At 47.8% G+C, this 27,728-nt stretch overlaps 3 protein-coding genes across 6 annotated transcripts in view; 2 read left to right on the forward strand and 1 right to left on the reverse strand.

Annotated features, from left to right (window-relative positions):
- The first annotated feature begins 457 nt into the window (after nt 1-457).
- Nucleotides 458-7,686, forward strand: ISLR2 (immunoglobulin superfamily containing leucine rich repeat 2). Its single transcript, XM_087972508.1, is given in 4 exon segments — nt 458-530; nt 1,863-1,985; nt 4,002-4,280; nt 4,282-7,686. Coding segments are annotated over 4 exon segments (2,370 nt in total). The 5' UTR covers nt 458-483; the 3' UTR covers nt 6,203-7,686.
- Nucleotides 7,687-20,960: 13,274 nt separating this feature from the next.
- LOC113423216 (immunoglobulin superfamily containing leucine-rich repeat protein-like) lies at nt 20,961-26,766 on the forward strand. 2 transcript variants are annotated; one of them, XM_026684512.2, is made up of 3 exons: nt 20,961-21,080; nt 23,850-26,033; nt 26,132-26,766. In XM_026684512.2, the coding sequence occupies exons 1-2, from the start codon at nt 21,018-21,020 to the stop codon at nt 25,128-25,130; spliced, it is 1,344 nt and encodes a 447-aa protein (XP_026540297.1). In that variant the 5' UTR covers nt 20,961-21,017; the 3' UTR covers nt 25,131-26,033; nt 26,132-26,766. The 2 variants fall into 2 exon arrangements, with proteins under 2 accessions (XP_026540297.1, XP_026540298.1); XM_026684513.2 differs by lacking the exons at nt 20,961-21,080; nt 26,132-26,766 and adding an exon at nt 21,345-21,410 and having other exon boundaries at nt 23,850-25,818.
- Nucleotides 26,455-27,728, reverse strand: part of STRA6 (signaling receptor and transporter of retinol STRA6) — a 32,348-nt gene continuing 31,074 nt past the window's right edge. For all 3 annotated transcript variants that reach the window (XM_087972509.1, XM_087972511.1, XM_087972510.1), the window contains one exon: nt 26,455-27,693. In XM_087972509.1, the coding sequence (XP_087828635.1) occupies nt 27,515-27,693 (179 nt within the window). In that variant the 3' untranslated portion in view covers nt 26,455-27,514. The remainder of the gene's footprint in view (nt 27,694-27,728) is intronic.

Consider the following 27,728-nt stretch of genomic DNA (forward strand, 5'->3'; position numbering starts at 1 on the left):
GGTTGTAGAGTCCGTCTCATGCTACCACTAGAGTGAAAGCACCGCCAGCAATCAAAAGTGACCAAACCATCAGCCAGAAAGCATAGGACCTGAGAAGTGGTCTGTGGTCACCACCTGCAGAACCACTCCTTTATTGGGGATGTCTTGCTAACTGCCTCTGCTTTCCACCTGTTGTCTAGTCCATTTGCACAACAGCATGTGAAATTGATTGTCAATCAGTGTTGCTACCTAAGTGGACAGTTTGATTTCACAGTAGTGTGATTGACTTGGAGTTACATTGTGTTGTTTAAGTGTTCCCTTTATTTTTTTTTGAGCAGTGTATTACAACGTTGGCTGAGCTGATTTTTGCAAGCATGGTAAAATGCGGTATTTGTAATCTGCTGAGCTGAATTTGCAGGCACAGCAATATATTTGCTACCTGCTACTTCTGCAAAAAACATATATTTGCTGGAGAGTCAAAATTTGAGCTGTTTTGGATCACGAATGTCTGGGACACTGAGAAAAAAAGGGGGAACTGAAAGTAGCGAATGGTAATTTGGCACATATCTACAAGTGGGTGTTTATTGATGAACAGTATGAGGGAACAGGGGGGTACATCCAGTACGATTACATACCACTGGGTGGGCTTCAGAAGAAGAAGGGGTTCAAAGAAGGGGGTCAATCTCAAATCAGGGCCACTGAGGGTAGCTATTCCTTTGCTGGACTTAGCTACTATCTCTGGACTTCATTGCAAGGGGTTGTTAGTAAGTACTATCTTACTGAAACATCACTATTTTAATGATGGCTTTTCATATTCCAAATTGCTCATGAAATAAACCTCTGATCTTAATAGTTTAAGATTTATTGCTACGGTTTGTCTCTGTACCGCTTTTATTGGGATATTTTTTTATAACAGTGACTTTGGGCCATGAGATGGCGAGTTCTAGTCCCGTCTTAGGCATGAAAGCCAGCTGGGTGACTTTGGGCCAGTCTCGCTCTGTCTCTCATCCCAACCCACCTCGCAGGGTTGTTGTGATGGGGGAAATAAGATGAGGAAAGAGTAACATGGTATGTCTACCATGAGTTGTTTATAAAAATAAGACAAACCTAAAAATAAAAAAGCCCGCCCCTTGCACCTATTTTAATTTCAAAGAATGGTGGGTGTGCGTGTGATGGAGAGAGAGAGAGAGGAAGAGAGAGAGAGAGAGAGGGAGGGAGAGAGGGGGAGAGAGAGAGAGAGAGGGAGGGAGAGAGGGAGAGAGGGGGAGGGAGGGAGGGAGGGGGGAGAGATAGATAGATGAGAGAGGGGAGAGAAAAGAGGCAGATAGAAAGGGAGAAGGAGGGAGGGGAGAGAGGGAGAGAGGGAGAGAGAGGGAGGGAGGGGAGAGAGAGGAGAGAGAGGGAGGGAGAGAGAGAGGGAGAGGGGAGAGAGGAAGAGAGAGAGAGAGAGAGAGAGGGAGGGAGAGAGGGAGAGAGAGGGGGGAGGGGGAGAGATAGATAGATAGAGGGGGAGAGAGAAAGAGGCAGATAGAAAGGGAGAGGGAGGGAGGGGGAGAGGGAGGGGGAGAGAGGGAGGGGAGAGAGAGAGAGGGAGGGAGAGGGGGGAGAGAGGAGGGAGGGGGGGGAGAGGGGGAGAGAGAGGGAGGAGAGAGAGAGGGAGAGGAGGGGAGAGGAGAGAGAGAGGGAGAGAGAGAGAGGGAGAGAAAGAGGGAGGGAGGGGGGAGAGAGAGAGGGAGGGAGAGAGGGGGAGAGAGAGAGGGAGGGAGGGGAGAGAGGGGAGAGGGAGAGAGAGAATATTAAGCCCTCTTTGGGCTACCAAGGCAGGAAAATGAAAGAGGAAAACCAGCAGAAGAAAATCCCATTTATTCTGATTTGCTGTTCAGGATAGAAAAATCCGATGGAGAGGGAAGCAAAAAGGACCATTCACATGACTGTCTAGATTCCCCCTTCCAGCTGTCTGAGGATCCTGGGCTGTTGCACCTGGCTTTCCTGCCACATCTGGCCAGGTAAAGGAGGGAGAGGAGGAGGGTAAACCATACTAGGCCGTCCTTGCTTGGGCTGGGCAGAGGGGAGGGAAAAACGACCTCGGTGGCTTGGAAAAAATCTCGACCTGCTAAATATCGCACGGCTTTCGCTGTGGAAGGAGGTGGGCGTGTGTGTGTGTGGGGGGCGCTGCGCTTTCCACACCCACTCAAGACACGGGAGGCGCGCCGGCCGGGCTGGGCGCATCTGCGGGGCGCCCAGGCTGCGCGCTCGGGCTGGCCAGCTCCGCTGAGCGAAGGTGAGGCTTTCGCAGGGGGCGGCGGGCGGCGATCGGGAGGGAGAGGGAGGGGGCGAGAGTCGGAAAACCGCTCCCATCCCGAAGGAAGGAAAGGGACGAAAGGAAAGGAAAGGAAAGGAAAGGGAAGGGAAGGGAAGGGAAGGGAAGGAAAGGAAAGGAAAGGAAAGGAAGGGAAGGGAAGGAAAGGAAAGGAAAGGAAAGGAAAGGAAAGGAAAGGAAGGAAAGGAAAGGAAAGGAAAGGAAAGGAAGGAAGGAAGGAAGGAAGGAAGGAAGGAAGGGAAGGAAGGAAGGAAGGAAGGAAGGAAGGAAGGAAGGAAGGAAGGAAGGGTCGATCCACGGCGGCCCTCCCATCCCCAGTGGAGCGCTGCCGCGCGCGATCCTAGTCTCATGCCTGGAGTTCCGCAGGGCTTCTGCGCCCCCCCCGAAGGAAACGCTCTTGGAGCCCCCCATAAAAGCGGTAAGGGATCTGCATGAGGTTAGAGACGGGGGTCCCGGGAGGTTGGGGCGCTGGGAGCCAGGCGCAACCTGTAGGTGCAAAGGAGCACCACCTCTCGCCCGCCAGGGAAGCTCCCGCGGGGCAGGTGTCAGTTTACCTGGGCGGGCAGCGACCCGTGGTTGCATCTGGTCCAGGGGAAGCTGAGGGGGGGGGGAGGCGCAGGCTTCAAGCCAGGTGCTTGTCTTCCGTGGGGAGCCAGAAATGGTCTTTGGATCTGAAGGACCCAGACGCACGTGGGGGCAGGATTTGGTTGGTGTGTGTGTGTGTGTGTGTGTGGTCTGGTCGCGAGTCCAGGCGTCCCGAGAGCGCGCAGGGCAGGCGGCCAGGCGAGCCAACGAAGGCTCCTGTTTGCCACTCGGTCAGGATCAGCGCAGTCCAACCGCAGTTTTGTATCTTTAGCCCAAGGTGTGGTTTATTCTTGACTAAACCATGGCTTAGGGAGGTGTGCAGACCCTGAAAGGGGTGAGGTGTGGGGGGAGGGAGGGAGGGAGGGAGGGGCTGGCGGATGGACGGAGAAGGGGTTGGGGGAGGGGCAGCTCTCCGCGCAAGCGGTTCGGGTGGCACGTGCCAAACGGGAGAGGACGGGCGGGGCACTGTGGCAAGCAAAGGGGGAAACTCCCGGGATAGGCGGGCGGAGACGACGGAGGAGCTCCTTCTCCGCCAAGGAAACGGAGACTGAAGCTCCGTTCTCAGGATTCGGACGAACTCCCCGAATCCCGCGCAAGAAGCGGGTCTTACTCCAGCGAAGGATCAGATTCGAAAGCGGGATAAGGGAGAAAAAAGGAGGAAGGCGGCGGGCGGTATCGGGTGGCAAGGCTGCATCGGCACGGCCCTCAACTCGACTCTCGAGCCAAACACGGGTCGACCGCCTGTGTCGTAGGAACCCGGGCCGGATGGTTAGTTGACGCGACTCGGGGCGCCCACAAGGGTTGCCAGTGTCGGTGGTGCGAGGGGCTGCTGCTTCTGGCTGCGGATGATGGGAGTGGTAGCGGGAGGCTGTCGGAGGTCTCCGTCTTCCTTGGCGCGGAATATTGGGGTGCAGCTGCGACAAGCTCGTCCTCTGGGGGTGTGATGGGTGTTGCTAAGCGTCTCAAGGCACGGGCGGGGGGGGCAGGTTGGGAGGAAAGCGGGTGGGGAGTGAAGACTGAGGGGCCCCGGAAGGGGCTGGGGATCCGGGGAGGGAGGGGGGGCGCAGGCGTCTCTCAGCCTTTCTCTCTCTCTTTCTTCCTCCCCCCCTTTCTGCAGACCCAAGATGGTGGTCGCGCTCCTGTTGCGCGCCTGGCTGGCGGCCTCGGCCTTCTGGTGGGCGCCCAGCGCCGGCTGCCCGGAGCCTTGCGCCTGCGTGGACAAATACGCGCAGCAATTTGCCGACTGCGCTTACAAAGACCTGCAGACGGTGCCTTCGGGGCTCCCTTCCAACGTGACCACGCTGAGCCTGTCGGCCAACAAGATCACGGCGCTGGCCCGGGGCACCTTCGCCGAAGTCACCCAAGTCACCTCGCTCTGGTTGGCCCATAACCAGATCCGCGGTGGAGGAAGGCACGCTGGCCGTGCTGGGCCTCCTGAAGAACCTCGACGTCAGCCACAACCAGATCGCGGACTTCCCCTGGGCCGACCTGCGCAATCTCAGCGCCCTGCAGCTGCTCAAGATGAACAACAACCGCATGGCCCAGCTGCCGTCGGGGGCTTTCAGCTCGCTGAGCGACTTGCGCTCCTTGCGCATCAACAACAACTTCTTCAGCGGCCTGGCCGAGGGGACCTTCGACCCGCTGACCTCACTCTCCCACCTGCAGATCTACAACAACCCCTTCAACTGCACCTGCCAGCTCATGTGGCTGAAGAACTGGACGGAGCACACCTTGATCTCCATCCCGGAGAGGGAGGCCATCACCTGCGCGGCGCCCGAGGCCTGGAAGGACCAGCCGCTGCTCGACGTCCCCTACATGCGCTGCGCCGCGCCTGTTGTGCGCCTCAGTTCCCAGCCGGAACTGCAGAGCCTGGCTTACGGCTCCTCGCTCGCCTTGCACTGCCACGCCGACGGGATCCCGCGGCCCGAGCTCACCTGGCGGATCCAAGCCTCCGGCCGGACGCTGGAGATCACGGGCAGCGAGGCCGACCGGCTGAACGCGCTGCCCCCGTCGGGCGCGGGGGAGAGGCAGAACTTCCGCGCCTTCCCCAACGGCACCTTGCTGCTCCCTCACCTGGGCAAGAAGGAGGAAGGCACTTACACCTGCGTGGCCGCCAACGAGGTGGGCAGCAACCAAAGCTCGCTCCGCGTGGCTCTGGCCGACGCTGCGCCCAAGGACAAGGACTCGGTGGGCAGCGCCAAGACCGAGGCCAAGGCGCCGCCGGGCGAGCGCAAAGCGTCCAAGAACAGCGTCATGAAGCCGGAGGAGAAGCGCAAGCTCCTCTGGCCGCCGAACCCAAACGCTGCGCGCGATCCTGACACGGCCGGCGGCGGTGGTGGCGGCGGCGGCACTGAGGCAGAGCCCAGAGAATCCCACCCGGGGGCCGACGCGCCCTCTCGTCCGGCCGGCTTCGAGCCTCGCTGCGGCGGCGGCGGCGGCGGCGTGGGCGACGCAGCCCCGATCCAACTGCCGCGTTACGTCTCCAACCACGCGTTCAACCAGAGCTCGGAGCTGAAGCCGCAGACTTTCGACCTGGGCGTCATCGCGCTGGACGTGTCGGAGCGCGAAGCCAAGGTGCAGATCACGCCTCTCTCCGGCCGGGAGAAGGGCCAGCTGCGCCACCTCTACCTGTGCCAGGTGAGCCGTGGCGGGGCGCCGGCGACGCTGGTGCGGTGGTCGCAGATCGAGGAAGGCTTGAACTCCTACTGGTTCCGAGGCCTCGCCCCGGGCACCAACTACTCCGTCTGCCTGAGCTTCGCGGCGGACGAGGACTGCCAGGTGCAGGTGGTTTTCAGCACCAAGAAGGAGGTACCTTCCCTGCTGATCATCGTGGTGGTCAGCGCCTTCCTGCTGGCCCTGGCCACCCTCCCACTGCTGGGCGCCACCTGCTGCCACCTGCTCTCCAAGTACCAGGGCAAGACCTACCGCCTGATCCTCCGCGCGCAGAACCCGGCCGACCAGATGGAGAAGCACATGGCGGCCGACTTCGACCCTCGCGCCTCCTACCTGGAGTCGGAGAAGAACTACCAGCCCAGCGAGGTGGGCCGCGGGGAGCTGGAAGAGGAGGAAGAGGACGCCGGGGAAGAGGAGGAGGAGGAGGAGGAGGAGGAAGAAGAAGAGCGGAGGGCCAGAGAGGGCGGGGGGCAGCTGGCCAGGGACCCCAGCTTGGCGGCTGCCTCCCTGGCGGAATCCCACTCCAAAGCCAATCCGGAGGAATTCGAAGGGGGCTCCGAATACAGCGACCGGCTCCCGCTGGGGGCCGAGGCCGTGACCATCGCCCAGGAGATCAACGGCAACTACAAGCCCCCGCCTCGCTGAGCTGGCCCGGGCGGCTCCCCTCCCGAAACTCTCGGAGTTGCTCGCGCCTCCCGGACCCTGCGGATCCATCGGGCTGTTTTCTTGGGAAGGGTCTCCGCTTGGAAGAAGCGCGTGGAATATTTGGATTATTTTCAGCCTAGGTTGGCTGTGGTGGGGTTGGGGAGGGTTGGGGGTGTTTTTGGGGGTGGGCGGGGGTGGGGGAGGTTCTCTCCCCGTCCCTTTCTTAGAGGGCGATGACCTATTCAGAGAACATTTTGAAGGGGTCCGTCAGGGAGCTAAGCGGTGGAGAAATTCTCCCCCAGGTTTTGAAAGTCGGAATGACTTTCATGCAACAAGCCTCAGCGTTGGCCTGCCTTCCTTCCCCTCTCGTTGACACGCGTCTCCCCCTCCTTTCTCCCTCACTCTGGTTGAATCCATTTCTTGGTCGAAATCGAAAGGTAAGGATGGAGTAGAACCCGGGTTTGGGTGGGTAGAGGGGGTCCCTGAAATTCCCTACGAAAGAGCGCCTCCGTTAAGTTTCAGGAGGTCGCGATTGCTGGACAGCTCCCATCCTTTGTTCTAAGCCGGCCAACCGCCTGGACAAACTGCCTTGCCTTCCCACCCCTTGGAAAGTTGGTCGTGAAGACGGTAACAACCGGGGTCAGGGTCACTGCTCGGCAGCAGATCCAGGAAGGTCCAACGGAAGGAACAGTTTGCCTCTGACCTTGTGAATAATAATTGGAGCCCATGCTGTAGAAACGTGTCAATGTATTTGTGTGCATTTTGGACCGCTGGTGGACTCATTCAGTCGAGTGAAACAGGCCATGTTTAGTTCCACCATCCTCCCGTCGTGAATTTTCCCTCCTGGGCCCCTTACCTGAAGGGTTTCCCTCAGGTAAGATCCGTGTTTCCTAAACGTTTAATCAGTAGAATAGTTGCTTAGTTAACTTTCCTGCCCTGGCTGGTATTTGGGTGGCATTTAAAGACTGGAAAGGAAAAAAAAGGAAAATCGAAAGGAAAAGAAAGAGGAAAGGAGAAAGGAAGGGAAATGAAGAGAAAGGAAAGGAAAGAAGAAAGGAAAGGAGAAAGGAAGGGAAAAGAAGAGGAAGGAAAGGAAAGAAGAAAGGAAAGGGGAAAGGAAAGGAAAGGAAAGGAAAGGAAAGGAAAGGAAAGGAAAGGAAAGGAAAAAAAATATTGGTGGGTCTGGCTGCTGATTTTTGGGAGTGAGATAGTTTTGCATTGGTGAACCTGTGGTTTTATTAGTATACATTTTTAGACTTTTGTCAAGGAAAACAACGCAGCAAAAAATGCAAACACAACAAAAGATCAACTAAGAAACAGCACAAATTTTCTCTCTCTCCAGGGCTGGGAGAAATAGTATCACTTCTATACTGTACATACGATGGTTTAAAGTCTAAGAAGAATTAATGATACAGTCAAACCCCAGCCACAAGAGGGGTATATTTCTGTAGATGGAAAGTCTAATAAAAACAGACCCAAAACAACAACAAAAAAAACCTCTGTTGCATCCTTATTTGGCGAACTGGGAGGCGGGGCGGGGAATGTACAGTAGATTGAATTCCGAGTGGGATGAAAAGAAAGAGAAAATTCAAGAGCTTCTGACTCTTCGCTGTCCCTCTCCCCATCCCAATTCCTCTCCCCTCTCAAAATCTTTGCAGTATAAATGCAGAATCTTTCGAGGCCACGCTTAGGCTGAAGATATAAACAAAACCAAACAAGATTTTGTTCCCCCCTCCGGTAAAGTTTAATCCCGCCAGGTGAATGCGCGCGGGTTGCCAATTTTGGAAAAGAGGAGGTGTCTTTCGCCAGGAGGGACTTGCCTTTTCCTCACTCCCCCCCCGCCACACCCCGTTCCGTCCTCCTCTCGCCCACCCTCCCTCCTCCATCCCGCTAATTCTCATCTGGAACTTACAGTAGCTCCTTTTTTTTCGGTTTTAACGAAATTAGTGGCATCCGACCGCCGTTTCATTTTTCTGGAGCGCTTAACTCGTTTCTACAGTCCTTGCATTAAAAAAAAAAAAAAAGCCGTGCGCCCCGGTGTGTCTTTCTGTCCGGAGAGAGAGGAAGCAAATTCGAGGGGAGTAATTAGATTTTTAAGTGACTTGACTTTAATTGCGATCCTTTGGGGGGTGGGGTGGGGCGGCAGCAGCAGCGAAGGCGGGAGAAAGCGGCGAGTTGACCAAAATAAAGAAACAAACAAACAAATACATCACTAAAAAGAAGGGCGAAAACACAACCGTTTAGTCTGAAACGGCGGTGTAAGGTTTCCGGCCTGGGCAGGGGGGTTGGACTAGAAGACCTTCCAAGGTCCCTCCCAACCCTGTTGTTCTGTTAATACTAAATATAGCTAAAACTCAAAAGAGCAACTTTGAAAGGATTTTTTAGCAAGTGTTTCCTTTTAGGCAGTTCGAAGATTTGGCCCCAAGGATCGATATATGTGTGTGTGTGTGTGTGTGTGTGTGTGTTTGCGTGTGTGTGTGTGTTTTAGTGGGGTTATCAAAGGGGCCCGCCGGATGAGACCCTACTTCATCTAATCGTTTCATAGTGCCAAAATCGGAAAAAGGAAAGGAGAACGGGCGCTCCGGGATGTAGGTTTGTTTGCTGCCTTAAAAGGCTTGCTGGAACAGACTTCTGCTTTTAAAGAAGGCAGCGGGAGTCTTAGAGCCTCAGCTGCCGACGGGAGACCCCGATTCTTGGCAGAGAGAGAGAGAGAGACGTGCCATATGGACTCTGTGGTCGAAGGAAGGGAAGTCAAACGGTGTTTGACTTCGCGCGCGCTCTTGGGCGCCCGGAACGCTCTGCGGAACTGTGGCGTGTGCGCGGCGCTCGCGTTTCAGCTTCAAGGTTGGAAAGGGAGTCCCTCCCTCGCTTTGGAAACAATGGGAGCCCTAAAAACAACAACTTGTGTGTGAGAGAGAGAGGGGGGAGGGAGGGAGGGAGAAAATGAAAGAGAGAGAGAATAAGAGAGAGAAAAATGAGAGAAAGAGAGAGAAAACGAGAGAGAAAATGAGAGAAAATGAGAAAGAGAAAATGAGACATACACAGAGAGAAAACGAGAGAGAGAAAATGAAAGAGAGAGAGAATGAGAGAGAGAAAATGAGAGAAAGAGAGAAAAAACAAGAGAAAGAGAAAATGAGAGAAAACCAGAGAAAGAGAGAGAAAATGAGAGAAAGAGAGAAAAAACAAGAGAGAGAAAAAATGAGAGAAAACCAGAGAGAGAGAGAAAATGAGAGAGAGAAAACAGGAGAGAGAGGAGAGAGAGAGAATGATAGAAAGAGAGAAAGAAAATGAGAGAAAACCAGAGAGAGAGAAAATGAGAGAGAGAGAATCAGAGAGAGAGAGAGAAAGAGAGAGAAAGAGAGAAAAAACAAGAGAGAGAGAAAACGAGAGAAAGAGAGAGAAAATGAGAGAGAGAAAACAGGAGAGAGAGAGAGAAGAGAGAGAGAATGAGAGAAAGAGAGAAAAAACAAGAGAGAGAGAAAATGAGAGAAAACCAGAGAAAGAGAGAGAAAATGAGAGAGAGAATGAGAGAGAGAGAGAAAGAGAGAAAATGAGAGAGAGAGAGAGAAAATGAGAGAGAGAGAAAATGAGAGAAAACCAGAGAAAGAGAGAGAAAATGAGAGAGAGAAAACAAGAGAGAGAGAGAGAGAGAAGAAAGAGAAAATGAGAGAAAGAAAGAGAAAATGAGAGAGAGAGAGAGAGAGAGAGAGAAACAGAGAAAATGAGAGGGGGGAGGTAGGTGATATCTTGAGGATTGGCAGAGGTACTTTTGGATCTGCGAAGGCTGGAGATTGGAATAGGTCCTGCTTACCAACCAAGAAACCAGCGGTGCCCAACCCGAAGCATTCCAAGAGCCTTGGAGTAAAAGTCCCCATCATTCCCCAACCTTAGGCCCTGCTGATTGAGGAACATAGGATTTGTAGTGAGAAGGAAACCAGTCCGGGAGCTCTGAATTGGGTACGACTTTCCGGAGAAGCATGGGCACACTTGCTAGCTTTACCTTTCCCAGGTAGGGTGATCCACAGGTGAAAATAAAACCAAATCACAAAAATAAAAATAGAACAAAACTCCAACCTGCCGCAGAGTGATCTGGAAAAACAACATTGGGGTCCGCTTGAATGTAAGTTAACTTTGGAGCAGGAGGACACCCCCAGGTGGGAAATAACGCTGGACTGCAACTCCCCTAAACCCCAACCTTTTATTCCCTGGCTCCATGCTTTTCTGCCCCAAATGTTTTCATTGAGGGGACCTGGATTGAGAGGGGGAGCTAAGCAACATTCACACGTGAACAGTCTCTCGGGGGACTTTAAAGCCAGGTAAACAGGTAAAAAAAACCTTGGAGAACTAACCTGGTTTATTGGAGCTACTCCTTCTACTTGAGTACGATTATCAATTAAAAACTGGGGGGCAGAGGGAGGAGAGAGGGGGAGAGAGAGAGAGAGAAAGAGAAGAGAAAGAGAGTGAAAATGAGAAAGAAAGAAAAAAGAGAGAAGAGATACAGAGAAAATGAGAGAAGAGAGAGAGAAAGAGAAAGAGAAGAGAGAGAGAAAATGAGAATGAGAGAAAGAGAAGAGAAAATGAGAGCAGAGAAAGAGAGAGAGAGAGACAGAAAATGAGATAGAAAAAGAAAGAGAGAGAGAAAAAGAGGGAGAGAGAAGAGAAAGACAGAGAAAACGAGAGAGAGAGATAAAGAGAAGAGAAAGAGAGAGAAAAGAGAGAAAATGAGAGAGAAAGAGAGAGAAAATGAGAGAAGAGAAAGAGAGAGAGAGACAGAAAATGAGATAGAAAAAGAAAAAGAGAGAGAGAAAGAAGAGGGAGAGAGAAGAGAAAGACAGAGAAAATGAGAGAGAGAGAGAAAAAGAGAAAAGAGAGAAAATGAGAGAGAAAGAGAGAAAGAGAAAATGCGAGAGAGACACACAGAGAGAGGCAGAGAGAGAGAGACAAGAAAGAGAGAAAATGAGAAAGAGAAAGAAGGAAGGAAGGAAAGAAAGAAAGAGACTAAGCAAAAGTTAACAAACACCTGTCTTTCTTTTCTTTCTTGATTGTTACCATGAGCTCCCATGGCTGTAGAGAGGCCCGAGCGTCTCACCTGCCTGGCATTTCAGACATTGCACTGTATCCTTTCGAGATGATCAGGAGCCCTTTAGACACTTCCATTCTAAAGGTTTCTGCAGGTGAAATCTCACCTGGCTCAATCCGCCAGCTACCCTGCAGGAGGCCGCAGGTTTCTCTTCCTGCAGAGGGAAGACAATATCTGTAGCTCAGGGTTGAACTGGGAGGCCCTCAGTGCTTGCTGAGCTTGGTGGTTCCCTTGCCAACGTCTCATTATCCAGCTCGTGCACTGATGATGTTGCCTAGTTTGGTAATGAAACGTCTGCAAGGAAACAACCAAGCTCTGCATACTCCCTCCTCCGATTTCCCCCACAATAACAATCCTGTGAGATGGGCTGGGCTGAAAGAGAGAGACTGAACCCAAAGTCACCCGCTCAGCCTTTATGCTCAAGGCAGAACTAGAACTCACGGTCGCCTGGAGATTGGTCCAAAGTCACCTGGCCTTTTAGATATGCCTAAGGCAGAACTAGAATTCACCATCTCCTGTTGATTGGCCTAAAGTCACTTGGTCATATTTGATGCCTAAGGCAGAACTAGAATTCACCGTCTCCTGTTGACTGGCCCAAAGCCACATAGCTGAATTTCATGCCTAAAGCAGAACTAGAACTCACCATCTCCTGTTGACTGGCCCAAAGTCCTGCCAAGACGAACTGACTCACCGTCTCCTGTTGACTGGCCCAAAGCCACATAGAATTTCATGCCTAAAGCAGAACTAGAACTCATCTCCTGTTGACTGGCCCAAAGCCACCCAGCCTTAGATGCCTACAGTGGAACTAGAACTCACCATCTCCTGTTGACTGGCCCAAAGCCACCCAGCCACCTTAGATGCCTACAGTGGAACTAGAACTCACCGCTCCTGTTGACTGGCCCAAAGCCACCCAGCCACCTTAGATGCCTACAGTAGCCACCTTAGATGCCTACAGTGGAACTAGAACTCATGTCTCCCTGGCCCAAAGCCACCCAGCCACCTTAGATGCCTACAGTGAACTAGAACTCACCGTCTCCTGTTGACTGGCCCAAAGCCACCAGCCACCTTAGATGCCTACAGTGGAACTAGAACTCACCGTCTCCTGTTGACTGGCCCAAAGCCACCCAGCCACCTTAGATGCCTACAGTGGAACTAGAACTCACCGTCTCCCTGTTGACTGGCCCAAAGCCACCCAGCCACCTTAGATGCCTACAGTGGAACTAGAACTCACCATCTCCTGTTGACTGGCCCAAAGTCATCCAGCCACCTTAGATGCCTACAGTGGAACTAGAAAGAACTCACCTCTCCTGTTGACTGGCCCAAAGCACCAGCCACCTTAGATGCCTACAGTGGAACTAGAACTCACCTCTCCTGTTGACTGGCCCAAAGCCACCAGCCACCTTAGATGCCTACAGTGGAACTAGAACTCTCCACTGCCAAAGCCACCCAGCCACCTTAGATGCCTACAGTGGAACAGTCTCCTGTACAGTGGAACTAGAACTCACCTCCCTGTTGACTGGCCCAAAGTCATCCAGCCACCTTAGATGCCTAAAGTGGAACTAGAACTCACCATCTCCTGGTTCTGCCAAATCATAGCCACCTTGATGCCTTAACTAAATCATCTCCACTGGACCAAACCTGCCCTCTCAACCCAGGCCCAACATTACAAAACCAGTTCCATGCAACAATGAAGGTTGCAAGCAATCCAATGGTTGGAACCTCAGTTGTGAAAGGAAGCACGCACACGCACGCACACACACACACACACACACCTTTGTCACTCCAGAATCTGATCACCGAAAGCCTTGCTTCTCACGGTGGGAGTTCCAGGGCAGATGGGGCCCTTGGCTTCCTCTCCTGCTTTCAAGCTGAGCTAATTTGCAGAAGACAGGAGGTGGGAAGCAGCAAGTTGCTGCTTTGGCAGAGAAGCCGCGCGTCTACTTCAATCTTTCTTTCTTTCTTTTCTTTCTTTTCTTTTTGCGGTCCTTCTCGGAAGCGGGCTGCTCTCTGGGATAACACAGTCAGGAGGCAGGGATCTGGCAAGCTTCTATGGGAATCGGCAGGGGTTTCAAATTGGGCAGCTGGTCCCCTTTTAAGAAAAATATATATATATATTTTTAAGAGAGGAAGATTGGAAGAGAGGAAGTATGAGCTGTGGTGGCCCAGTGCTTAGAGTGCAGTACTGCAGGCTACTTCTGCTGCCTGCCGGCTGCTTGCAATTGGGCCGTTCAATTCTTACCAGGCTCAAGGTTGACTCTGCCTTCCGTCCTTCTGAGGTGGGTAAAACGAGGACCCAGGTTGTTGGGGGCAAGAGGCTGACTCTATAAACCACTTAGAGAGGGCTGGAAAGCACTGTAAAGGCAGTATACAATTCTGAGTGCTATTGCTATTTTCCTTCCTTCCTTCTTTCCTTCCTTTCTTCCGTGGTGATGCAATGGTTAGAATGCAGTATTGCAGGCTGACTCTGCCCACTGTGAAGCGGTATATAAGTACTTTTGAAAGTGCCCTTCCTTCCTTCCTTCCTTCCTTCCTTCCTTCCTTCCTTCCTTCCTTCCTTCCTTCCTTCCTTCCTTCCTTCCTTCCTTCCTTCCTTCCTTCCTTCCTTCCTTCCTTCCTTCCTTCCTTCCTGTTAGCATTCAGACGTATCATCCAGCCAAAACCTGCTGTGCATTCTCAATTCACACTGTAGCCCCAGTTTTCAAGAAACATGTTTGCTTGTGAGAAAAGACACGGCATCGATATTCTCACCCATAACCCAGTGAGGTATTATGGAAAAAGCTATTTTCTTTGTCCAAAGAGATGTGTTCGAAAATCTTCTCTTGCAGCTCGTGATCATGTCAATTGGCCGTCGGATTAAAAACACCATCCATAGGTGTGTGTGTGGGGGGGGGGGCATCTCCCTGTCTCTCCGTGGAAGGAGGAGAATAATGGATCCAATTAGATTTGGAAGATCGACTTCCACCAGCCAGATTGGCTAAGATGTATAAAAGCAAGTCCCCAAATTGTTGGAAATGCTCAATGGAACAGGGAACATATTATCATGCGTGGTGGAGCTGCAAAAAAAAAAAAGCACAAGAGTTTTGGCCCAGGACAAGGAAGTGGTTGGAGGAAATGTTGGGTTTTAAATTAGATCATGTACCAGAATGCTTTCTATTAGGAATCATGTCAAACAAATACAATAAAGATGAGCTATATTTGATTATGCATATTATTACTGCAGCAAGGATCGCATTTATTCAGGACTGGAAAGAGACAGACATACCTGTCATATCCTTGGTTGAGTCGGACTCTGAGGGAGAGGAGGAACAGTGGACAGGGAGTGGGGGTGTGGCTCCGGAGGTTGTGGAGGAGGCTGGGCAAGAGCAGAGGCTGGTTGGGCAGTCCGAGGAAGACCCAGGCCCATCCCCTCTTCATCCTAGGATACGCAGGGAGGAATGGAGAAGGGAACAACTTGGTTTACGAGAGAGGAAGCGGCCATGATCCCCCTCATTAGTTGCAGCTGGGGAGAATAGTATATAAGAGAGATGGTTACAACACAGAAGCAAAGCGTGTTTTATCTTGGGCTGAAGTTATCTTGGTTGGCGTCCTTCCAACAGACTGTGCCTTGTTATCTCCTTGAATTTGGTAATTACTTATCCTGGTCTGTTGTGGAATTTCCTTCATTGTAGTTTGTTTGGTTTTTTATTTCCATCACTATCTGCTCATGAAGTCCGGACTGTATTGCTTTCTTTTGAAGAATATTTCTGAGTAAGTTTTATCTCCAACTGAGAATTATTGAACAGTGGGGCCAAGTTGGAGGCATTAAAGGACATTTATTTACATTTTGGATTTTGTTACGTTTGTATTACACTCCGGGTCATTATATACTAAGTGAAGATGAAGTAATAAACAAAACCTTGATATGCGCTGAAATGGACAAGCTAACTTTAGAGATGAAAAATAAAGACGAGTCGGCATATTACGTAATTTGGGATAGATTCTATCAAGGGTGGGGGCAGAAAGGAAGGTCTTAAGTTGAGAAAGGACAACTGAGAAGGTAAATGAATGTATGAGATGAAAAGAGGACCAATGAGGTTGGGAAATGTAATATATAAGCAAACAAATGTATATATTTGAATAATTGTATATAGGAAAATATATATCTATGTGATACTGACCAAAAGTTATACGAAAACTGACTTCACTATGTTCAATGTTTTTAACTGTTTTGTTCAATAAAATATTTTTTTAAAAAAAGATTTGGAAGATCAATTTCAGTACCTTCTGAAGGGATCCGTACCAAATGGGAACAAACTGGCTCTTAAAATGAGCATGGAAACACCGAATGTTCCATAAAATCTGGATTGATCTGGGTGTATTTTTGAATCAAGCATTTAGGTCTAACCAAGTTTGGGGAATCCGTTCAAATATTTTCACAGCCGTAAAAATTGTGATAGTCCGTGGCTTATAACCATTTTTTTTAGTGACTATTTGAAATTTACAAAGGCAGTGAAAAAAAAAAATTACAGGCGGTCATTGACTTACAACAGTTTGTTTAGTGACTGACTGTTCAAAGTTACAACGCGCTGAAAAATGTGATGTCAGGGTTCCGGTGATTGCCCTAATTAAATCATGAGCCTCGAGCCAAGTTTCAAAAGATTTATTAGGAGCAACATGTCCAGCATTAACCCATATGAAGCCAGCTCTGAGACACATAATTTACTATCACCTATGACCCTGTTTCCTCCATCCCTCTGGGTGTGTCATAAATCAGATTCTCCAACCGAAGCACATTCACAGGCTGGGTGTCATCAATCACATTCTCCAATGAAGGATTTTCTAGGGCAGAAGATCCAGTAGCTTAGGCTACAATCTCCATGCGATGACCCAGGGTGGGGCACAAAAGAAACAAAGTCACAAAAATAGGTAAAGTCCCTTTAATTCTTTCAACTTGTCCTCCAAAGTCCAATTATCATTGACTGGAGAAAAAAACTCTCCCACAAACAGTTGCGAAAAGGAAGAACTTCCATTCAAACTCAAAATACATATAAATTATAAATAGAAAAAAACAACACAAACTACACTGAAGCAATTAATGAGACAAGGCAGGATAAGGGCCTGAAGACGTCCACAGATGTCGAAATACACACACTGGGAAGGACGCCAGAACTCAGATGAGAAGTGACAGACTAGAATTATTTCATGCTTTGCTTCCAGCACTGGGCCATGCACAGTTTCTCCTTTTAAACAGTTCTCCCAGCTGCAGCCTATGAAGGGGATCAGGGCCCTTTCCTCCCCCATAGACCACCCCACTCACGTTTCTCCCTTATCCGCTCCTCCCTGCGTGCCCTAGGATGAAGAGGGGATGGGCCTCGGTGTTCCTCTGAGTTCCCAGCCAGCCTGTGCTCTTCCCTAGTTTCCTCCACAACCTCCAGAGCCACACTCCCACTCCCTGTCAGCTGTTCCTCCTCTCCCTCGGAGTCAGACTCCAACAGGGGCATGACACTCCACAAGATAAGTGTGGAATGTGCTTCTGGCCTTCAACTACTGCACTGCTCCCCCCCTCCTTCTTATGGAAATTCTGAAACGGGCATAGGAATGCTTTACGAGTTGACAAGTGACTTATGACCATTTTTCACACATCCCCAGGTGATCAAAATTCAAATGCTTGGCAACTGGCATGTACTTATGATGGTTGCAGTGTCCTGGGGTCGTGTGATCATTGGTGACCTTTTGACAAGCAAAGTCGATGGAGAAGCCAGATTCACTTAATAACTGCGTTACTAACTGAGCAACTGCAGTGATTCACTTACTGACCGTGGCAAGAAAGGGCTGCAAAAAACGAAGCAAAACTCACTTTTTTTCCTTTTTTTCTAGTTCTAGTTCAAATGTGGTCTTAAGCCGAGGACTAACTGACTTATGGGGGAGGGGATTGTCATTATTTTAAATGAAATGAAACTGTCTAAGAATTGAGCAGAGGCCACAATGGGGACATTTTGCAAGCAAAACCCTGGAGGGCAAAAAATAATCAAAGCATTTGTCTCTTCTTCTTCTTCTTCTTCTTCTTCTTCTTCTTCTTCTTCTTCTTCTTCTTCTTCTTCTTCTTCTTCTTCTTCTTCTTCTTCTTCTTCTTCTTCTTCTCTCCTCTCCTCCTCCTCTCCTCCTCCTCCTCCTCTTCTTCTTCTTCTTCTTCTTCTTCTTCTTCTTCTCCTCTTCTTCTTCTCCCTCTCCTCTTCCTCCTTCCTCCTCCTCCTCCTCCTCCTCCTCCTCCTCTCTTCTCTTCTTCTTCTTCTTCTTCTTCTTCTTCTTCTTCTTCTTCTTCTTCTTCTTCTTCCTCCTCCTCCTCCTCCTCCTCCTCCTCCTCCTCCTCTTCTTCTTCTTCTTCTTCTTCTTCTTCTTCTTCTTCTTCTTCTTCTTCTTCTTCTTCTTCTTCTTCTTCTTCTCCTCCTCCTCCTCCTCCTCCTCCTCCTCCTCCTCCTCCTCCTCCTCCTCCTCCTCCTCCTCCTCCTCTTCTTCTTCTTCTTCTTCTTCTTCTTCTTCTTCTTCTTCTTCTTCTTCTTCTTCTTCTTCTTCTTCTTCTTCTTCTTCTTCTTCTTCTTCTTCTTCTTCTTCTTCTTCTTCTTCTTCTTCTTCTTCTTCTTGCCTCTGTCGATTTGGAGTCTGGCTGTCAGAACGGAAAGGGCATAAATCGTCTTTCTTCTGACCGGAGGACAATATCAACATTTTTATGGTGCATTAGAAATGTAGACTTTCTCATTATAGAAAAATGGTCTCTGGTGAACACGTTTTAATTGAGTTTTCTGCTTTAAGACACAGGAAGGAGAGAGGAAACGCAGCCATCTCCGCCTCCAATTAATTAGAGAGTAACAGATTTCTCTCCCTTTTGGCTCCCTCCCACCTAATAATTCCCTGGGGAATCTAGTTATGATGAGATATTGGAATTGGAGGATACACCATGGACCCCTTTGAGACCACCGGGAAGTAGAAGGAAGACAAGGGAAGATGGCAAACGTCTCTTCCGAGAAACACAGCCCGTATGTATAAGACAAATGCCTTCCAGTCAATTTTCACTCCTGCTGATTAGATGAAGGTGTACGTACAAGTGTTTTGGGGGAGTAATAGTAGGCAAGCTGTATTTTATTTTATTGTCATTCGATTTCTATAGCTGCCCATCTCAACAAGTGATTCGAGGTGGTGTTACATCCTAAAACATAAAAAACAATTCAAACGATGAAAGGAGAACAAAATAAATATATCTTTAGAGGAGAATTATTTGTAGCTCAGGATTGAATTGTGGAGTCCTTTGGTGCTTCCTTGAACTTGGTGGTTTTCTTTCAGACATTTCATTACCCAACTAGGTAACATCATCAGTGTTAGAAGGGAGGTTCCAGTCTTCTTCATGGTCTTAGAAAAGACCAACAGGCTTGGGGTCCTTCTGATATCTGAAGGGGAAATATTTTAGAGGGCAGGGGCTGTTACAGCATGGGGAATTCTGGGAATTGAAGTCCACAAGTCTTAAAGTTGCCAAGTGTTCTGACCCAGGCTTCCCGAGACCGTAATTAAGCACACGCTTAGTTAAAACAACTCTTGTTTTATTTCAATGCTGGGAACTATGTTCATTCCCAGCCTGTCATGAGTCCCAAACAGTCCCTCAAGATAAGCACCCACCTTTCTCTCCTTTGAACTGCTGCCAACAACTAAAGAACTAAATGAACTATAACAAAACCAACTGAAGTACAAAGTCCACACAGAGCTTCAAGGATTAATCTGAACAGAGTGAATGACTTTGCTTCTTGCAAAGATTTCTCTACCTTTGCCTGTCCTTTATACCTTATGGGAGGGTTAAAAAAAAAAAAAGCGAAATACTTCTCACACATCATCACAAAATCTCCAGAACTGTAAAGCCTACAAACTTGAAATTGGGCACATAGGTTCCTCTTGGCTTCTAGGGGCTCACTAAGAAAGGATTTTTTGAAACGACCATCAGAGCATTTAGAGTATTTCCTATATTATTATTATTATTATTAACATGCTCTGATGCTAAGGAGTTCTACTCCCCCTCCTTACCTGAAAAAAAATCTGTTCCAAAATGCAAAACACAAGCAGAGGAGAGGAGTTTCAGTTTCAGTTTCAGTTTCACAGCGGTAACCAGCTTTAGGACAGAACAGTTGAGCTAAGCCATGCCCAGGCTCCTTGCTGTCTCCTTCTTGCTCACACAGCAAATACTGTTTCACTTTCCAAACAGCCCTCAACTCTCTCACACACTGACAGGACGCTAGCCAGATGAATACTAATGAATGCTGGTAGGCTGAGGCAGATTTTTTCTCTCCTTATTTTCCTCCCCCAAAACTAACATAGTTTCGTAGCGAAGCACGGGTATCGGGCTAGTTATCCTATATTCTGTGTCCTATCAACAATGGTGGATGAGCACCATACCGGAAGGTAGCAAGCTCAAAAAGCGAGGTGAGGAGATGACACGTGGGGTCAAGGTTTCCAAGTGATGAACTCCATTTAAAAATGGATTTCGTGGCCTCCTAAAAGTTGAAATGTCTAGCCTGCCACATCTTCTGTCTGAGACGCTGAAGACACACAACCTCATGCAGAGCCAACAGATTATTTTTCCTTCCCACATAAGCTGAACTAGCCCTTGTAGTCATCTTACAAAAAAAAGAAGAAGAAAGCAGAGTAAATGTGTTTTTTTTTAAACTTATACGCTTTAGGATTGTCTATGTTTAAGAGACATAACTTCGGTCCGAAGCAGCCGGTGAGTCAGGTTATTAGAGACTCGTCTACTTCATCTGTTATTCATCGGGGAGACAGACAATCTCCCCTTAATTTACTCCTCCCCATCTGTGCTTTACAGCCTGCAGGAGACAGAAAAAAAAAGGAGTGAATTTTTAAGTGAGTATGTACAAAGGAAGTGGAGGAGGGAAATCAGAAAGCAGGAGTGAAAATCTGCCATGGATTACGGATATCCTCTGAATCGACTCTGTGGGCAATTTTAAACTTAATCGTCTGAGACTTTGTAAAGCCAACAGATCATAGATTTTCTAGTTTATTGTTTATGGGTGTTTATTGGTTCCAATATCTCAGGGGCTGCCCCAAAGAAGAGGGAATCAAGCTATTCTCCAAAGCACCTGAAGGCAGGAGAAGAAGCAATGGATGGAAACTAACCAAGGAGAGAAGCAACCTAGAACTAAGGAGAAATTTGCTGACAGCGAGAACAGTTAATCAGTGGAACAAATTGTCTCCAGAAGTTGTGGATGCTCCATCATGGGAGATTGAAGTGGTACAGGGTTTCCTGGTTGGACTAGAAGACCTCCAAGGTCCCTTCCAACATTGTTAGTCTATTATTTTGGTGTACACACCACCTTGGCAAGAAGGACGGCTACCTAAATCAAGTAAACAAACAAACATGCACAAACCAGGTGTATGATAGAGAGGAGGAGAGAAACTCAAATCAATCTGAACCCTCTGTGGAAATCCAGTACATCAGGATTAAATTTTTAGGATGTCACAGACAACCCTGAACAGTTTCTTCCCAGAAAGCACGCTGCCTACCAGAGGCGCCTCTTTCCATTAAACTGAAAAAGCCAAATATTTCTTTCTTTCTTTTTTTGGTGAGGCCTGCAAAAAATCAACTCCTCTTCTTCCTCCCCCGCCTTTGTTCCAACTCCTGCCAAATTGGAGGCAGGACTTTCTATTATTATTAAAGTTTTTGGAAGGCGTAGCGTAGCCCTGTCCGCGCTCCATACAATGTTTGTAGAGGTTTTCCTCCTGAACCATCGCAAGAGAGAAAACAGGGGAGCTTGGAAAAAGGTAAAAAGAAAGAGAAACGATATTCCCTTTTCCTGTCTTAAGTTCAGGAAGCTTGTTGTTAAAAGTGCTTATTTTCTGAGTGGGTGCTTTCCCCCCCCCACCCCCCAACCCTAGTGAAAATTGGTTCTGGTTTTCCTCAGATTTCAGTTCCTCTCCCTTGCTGAGCGACGTAGCTTTTTACAGCTTTCGGGCCAGGAATTGTGAAACTGGGAGAACGAAAACATCTGGGGCTTTTTTTTTTTTTTGCGTAGCGTATTTGAGGGAGGAGGGTAATGGCTGCAAAGAATTGGAAGGAAGGAGTAAGGATTACTCTGGAGCAGAAAGGGAATGGTATGAGATTTGCTTCTTTTGGGGGGTTTTAGCAGAGGACAAACCAAACTTTTGTCAAGTTTGCTAGATTTAGACTCCCGGTTGGGATTCCTGACGGCTTCAATTCATGGCTGGATTTCAAGCATATCGAGTCTGCTCTCCAGATTTTGCTGTGAATTTTTTTTTTCTAGCAGCCACTAAGCTCAGTAGTGAAAAAATACAAGGAGAAGAGGTTCTTCTCCTTGGCTCCTACCTAGAGAGATCTTGAGGCCACCTTCCTCATCATCCGTTGTTTATCAGATGGGATAGACTCTCAGCACACCTGGGAAAAGCCAGCCGTTTAAATTATTTGTTGGTTTTGTGATCATTACTTTAGTGTGTGTGTGTGTGTGTGTGTGTGTGTGAAACATGAAGCAGTGATTCTAGTTTTTGGAGGTAGCAGGCCAAGTGATGAAACTGGTAGTGGTAAGACTTGAGAAAATGCGCAGGAGGGCCTCTTTTGCAGGATAAAAATTTAACTACAGCACCCCAGGAATCTAGGGGTACCCTGGTGAAGATCCCTACCCAGCCTTCTCCTTCAGCCTTCTCCACCAGCATTGATGCTGGTGCCACTCACTCCTCATGAAGACCCCCTACAGAAGGCAGAATCTAACAGAACAACAGAGTTGGAAGGGGCTTTGGAGGTCTTCTAGTCCAACCCCTGCTCAAGCAGGAAACTCTTCCCCATTTCTGACTGTCCAGTCTCTTCTTAAAAACCTCCAGAGTTGGAGCACCCACCACTTCTGGAGATAGCCTGAAGATTATGAAGGGCAGCCCTACACAAAATACATTGTAGTAGGGTAGCCATGAATTTCTGAAGGCTTGTATGACAAGCCTCCAGTTTTTGTGGGCAGGAAGACTCCTTAAGCAGCAAAGTCCAGAGAAAACAGTCCAGTTACATTAGTGGCAACCAAAATGTGTAACTTGAATTCCAGGATGTGGTTAACAGAAAAGAAGTCCTGGAATCCTGGCTTTACCTTTTACCTGTTAGCTGCCCAGTTCTAACTCCCAAACTCCATGTATTGGGATAAGCTCAGAATGAGGCCACTGTCCTTGGGGGTGTGTGTGAAAGAAGAGAGTGTTGGAAAGGTGTTGCGGTGAGGTGTTGATGATCTACAAGAAAATTCGCCTTCTTTTAGACATAGAGTCATCCTTTTTACAGCAAGGCACATCTTCAGCTAGACAAATGCTAATTGGACAAAGATATTTCTTCCCAACAGAATTGTGAAATCAGCATAGCAGTTCAACAAGATAACAAAAGAAGCACATTCATTGGGAATAGATTATGGCAGTGTTTCTCAGTCTTGGTGACTCTAAGATGTGTAGACTTCAATTCCCAGAAGTAAACGATGTTATAAAAAGGAATAGTATAATATGTAAGATAATATGATGTAATGATATTATATAATTGAACATAATGAAATGAAATGAATGCTCCCAGATTTGTTAAAACTTAGATTCGCTCGATAAGAACTATGTACATTTATAGTTGAATCTAATAATGATACAACAATGATACCATATAATACAATATAATATATATAGTTGACTTATGTAATATGAATGTATGTTTGGAAAGGGAAAACTGTTGATACTATGACATTGCATGAAGGAAATGTACCAGCCAACTTGCTGTATTTTGGAAGATGGTTTTATGTTGATGTTTTATGTTTGTGTTTGTTAGTGTTTGTCTTTAAAAAAAAAAAATTACAAGAAAAAAAATTCCCAGAATTTCCTGGCTGGGGAATTCTGAGAGTTGAAGTCCACACATCTTAAATTTGCCACGATTGAGAAGCTGTGGCTTATGAGGATGTTTTCTTGAGTCTATGGGTTTGTAGTGCTAAACCAGAGCACAGAGTTGGATTCACACAACGTGAGAGCAACATGGAAAGAAACCTCATGATAGGAGAACCTTAAAGTAGGAGAGCTGGCAGTGGGAAATTTTAATCTGGTTACTATGCTACTTAAGATTTATGTCTTAGCTTTCACAGTCTATGCGAAGGACTTATTTCATAATTATTTTAAAAATGTGAGGATCTTTCCTTGATTAAAATTCAGTTGAAAGGTTGAAGGACACCCAGATAAGAAACACATAGCTATAATTCCTTGCTAGCAGCAATATATTTTTGATGGTCATAGTTTTTTATTATCACTTCATCCATTCAGTGTTGCTGGAGTGATTATTTTTTTGCAGACATCCGAGACAAATTGAGCTTGGATTTGCTATCACACACAATTGTTGGGCAGAAGTCTTGATACCAGATTTGTTAGATTACCAAACTCTGGGTTGGTTCACTCAAAGGCCCATCAGGTGATGCCCATGTTCAACCTCAGGTGATATAACACAGCTATGGGCCGATTGTTGGGTTGGACCAGATCTTAGAAATGTGGAAGATAATCTCCACTGTTGTTGTTTTGCAGCTAAATGGGGAGAAAGCAATGGATCTCTTCACCTGCTTACTAATCACATTGCTCCTCGTGGGGATCCAGAGCTGCCCGGAGGTGTGTCGGTGTGTAGCAAAGAAGAAATATGAGCGATATGTTGCAGACTGTTCTTATCAAGATCTCCAGGTGGTCCCTCAGGACTTCTCCTCCAACACCACCACCCTCACCCTGTCTGTCAACCACATTGCCTCGTTGGGGGAAGAGTCCTTCGCCAACACGGCAAAACTACAAGGTTTGTGGCTCTCCTACAATCAAATAGGCACCGTTGCTGTGGGCACCTTCTCTTTTCTGGTACACCTCCGAGCTCTTGATCTCAGTCACAATCAGATTATTAATTTCCCCTGGAGAGACCTATCCAACCTCACATCTCTGCAACAGCTGAAGCTCAGCAACAACCATCTGGAGAAGATCCCTCCAGAGGCCTTTCGGCCCCTCAAGGATCTTCGTTCTCTCTGGCTCAGTGACAATCGGCTCGCGATTCTCTCGGATGGGACCTTCAGTTCCATGCCTAAGTTAGCTCAGCTACAAATCAACAACAACCCCTTCGATTGCACCTGTAAAATTTGGTGGCTGGATGGATGGCTACAGAGCACGCTGGTGTCGATTCCAGAGAAGAAGTCCGTTACATGTGCTACTCCGGAGACACAGAAAGGCCTCATTCTTGGGAGGTCCTTGAAGCTAGACTGTGCCCTTCCTTCGGTGCAGTTGGTCTATCATTCCAGCTTGGAGAACAGTAAGTTGAAAGATGGGCTTACTCTTCAATTGCACTGCAATGCGGTGGGTAAACCCCCGCCGAAGATCAGGTGGAAAATCCAGACAGCCGATCAACATGTGGCCATCGATGGGCCCAACGTTGAAAGAGAAGAGGACTTGTTGCTAGATCCTGCAGGTTCCTCGCAGAGCAGAGGGCGCTTTCTGGTCTTCAAAAATGGATCCATGGCGGTCACCAAATTCAGCAAGGCCAGCGAAGGTATTTATACTTGCCAGGCCTATAATGATGTTGGCTCTCGTGAGGCTTTTGTCCACGTGGCTTTGACCGACTCTGAGAAACCCACCACTTTCCTCAAGAACCATCTCCAAGCCAGCAAGAATCCAAACAAAACTGGTGACACCAGAGAAGGCCTGACATCCGAAGAAAATGTGAAGTTTGTCTATTTGATTCCTACCATGCCCAAGACTGTTTGCAATGGAGGAACTCAAAGCCAGTTGGGTTTTTGGAGTTTATTTCTGTTCTGCTTGCTTGCCCATTACAGCTAAGACATTTGCAGTCTAGCATCGGTTAGAAAATCCAACTTATTTCTATAGGATGGCCCATGGCAGCTCTTAGTTTAGGTAAAAGTTTCACACTTTGGTTCTTAGATGAAGAATCTTGATTTGAACTGGGGCAGGATTCCCCATATTCTCAAGTAAGAAAAGAAACAGTTAGACAGGTGGACAATGAGAGAGAGAGAGGAAAAAAAATCAAAAACACGGATAGGCAACCCTTTGATTAGGTGAATAGAAGCAGTCCAAAACCTGGCAAGGATTTGAAAGTCCAGAACTGTTTCTCAGGAGAAAAAAATTATAAAGGGAGAAGGGAAAAGGTGACTAATTTCTTGAGGATGCTTATCTTGACTTGGTGGAAATGGTGGAGAGTTTTTTTGATATATAAGCTCAACTTTGTCAGAGACAGAGTAGGACGAGAAAGTCGAATTTAAAGATTTCGGTGTAGGATTCTCACTTCTGAGTATCTGACCTGGCACAATTTAAATCTCTAACTAGAAACGGTCCTTGGCTCCATTTGTTGAGAAAGGCATAATTTTATTAGAGATCAAGTGTATTGTAGTATTGTATAGCCAGAACTGAGAATGGCAGGCCAAAATCGCTAAGTTCTACTTTTCTCTCCCTTAACTGTCTCTTACTGCCAGTCCCAGTGTAACCAATCAGGTTTTCCAGCAAGATGTTTTCATAATGGTCAGTCCTAGCACTGTTTGGTATGTAACTCCCTCCCTCTTCCAGATGAGTTACATTGAGGCAGCGTCTTAAGGAGACACCACACTTACTTTCATTTCCCCAAGCATTTCCCCTTCTCCACAGTTCTGTCACCACATAACAGTGAAGCACAAGCCAGCATAAGGTGGCAGTTGACAGTCTCTTCCAAAACATCCTGAGAAGAAGCAAGTAAGGGATGATCTACACCAGGGGTGTCCAACCTTGGCAACTTTAAGCCTGGAGGACTTCAACTCCCAGAATGCCCCAGCCAGCTTAAAGTTGCCAAGGTTGGACACCCCTGATCTACACATTCTCCAGATTGGGAAATGGAAAATCTAGCTACAGTCTTCCAAGTCAACGGTGGTGTACTTCTGGAAGCCTTCTTCTATTCCTGCTCTCTGATCTTTTAAACAGGCAAGACCTGGAAAAGATCTTTTGCAGCAAACCAGATACACACTTACACATACACATGTCTCTATCCAGTTTTATTTTTTGAAAGTCCCAACATCATCAAAACAATCTCTCCATCAAATGCCTCCTTCCAGGATTCGACGTCCGGCGGGCCAAGAGAGATGCCCCTGAAGACAAAAGCACACCTTCTCCAAGAGACTAACCATGAGGTTTCGTTTATTATTCATCATAGTAGAAATCAGGTTTCTGTATTCTTTAATTACTCAACATTCATTAGATGTGTGCAGAAGTCACCTGGCCAGCTCCTGAAATTAGAGCTTTTTTTTAATTTTAAAGGAGATGGGCGGGAACCCTACTTGGTCAAGGTAAGAATGAGGAGAAGCAACTCCATAACCAGACATGAAGAGGGATTGTCAAAAAGACTCAACTATGTAGGGACTTTCTCAATATAACCTATTACAACTGGAGGGATTAAAAAATCTGAGATGTGTTTTTTTTTCTTGTGCATATATTTTGATTGTCCAGCTTCTTCTTCTTTGTCTTCGTCTTCTTCTTCTTCTTCATATTTATGACACAACTCTTTTAATTCTACTGTGGAATGGTGGCCACTCTGTTAAACATCTAGACAACCTGGAACAGTGTACGTGGGACTTTAAACAAGTTAAAGCAGCCTGTTCAATGCATTTATACAAATTCTCCATCTCAAACATCAGCCCACTCCTAACATTAAAAAAGAACCCATTATGTACATTTGCAAAACTCTCAAAATCTCCATACTTTGGTCTCTGTTCTGCTTTTAACTTCTAAGCCTACCATCCTTGGCTTTCTTTCTTGCTAAAAGTGAACCCCGCAAGATTTAGGGTGCACCAAGCACTTCAGAGGGCTTTGAAACCCAAGATGTGCGAAGGGCAACATTGACGGGTTAAAAACAAAACAACAACAGGAGAACACAGGCTAAGGAACGTCTTGTTATGGAGAGAAAAAGACCAGCTTTGGACCAATTCCAAAACTTTGCTTTGGGTGTCATGGCCATCAAGAGCCGTTTGTCCTGGGGTGGAATGGGGTGGGGTGGGAAAGGAAAGGAGGACAACTACGCCTCTTGTCATCTTCTAAGTCTACAAAGAGGTCAGGATAGACGCACGAGCCTGAAAGAGGCACGGAGAAGAAGTTGAAGAACCCCAGTTGAAAACTCGTGATGGAATCCATCCATTATCACCGGATGGGAGTCCATTGTTTTCCAAGAAACGTTGCCGGTTCCATCAAGGCTTGGTGAGGCTGGCCTTGGTCCCGTTGGCTGTCGCATCCACGAGGGCCCCTTTGCGATAGGGCAGCAGGGAAGGGTTGTTGAGGAGGGTGTAGGCCAGGCGCCATCGCACCCGGTTCTGTTGGCCCTTTGGTGCTTTGGGTGCTGAACTGGTGGTCTTCATGAGTTTGATTCCTGTTGAGAAAGGAATCTGGTTGAAACGATGGTCT

This window comes from Notechis scutatus, chromosome 11, assembly GCF_049901735.1.
Source record: "Notechis scutatus isolate UNSWTSFEM ecotype Mainland chromosome 11, rNotScu1.2, whole genome shotgun sequence".
Classification (NCBI taxonomy): domain Eukaryota; kingdom Metazoa; phylum Chordata; class Lepidosauria; order Squamata; family Elapidae; genus Notechis; species Notechis scutatus.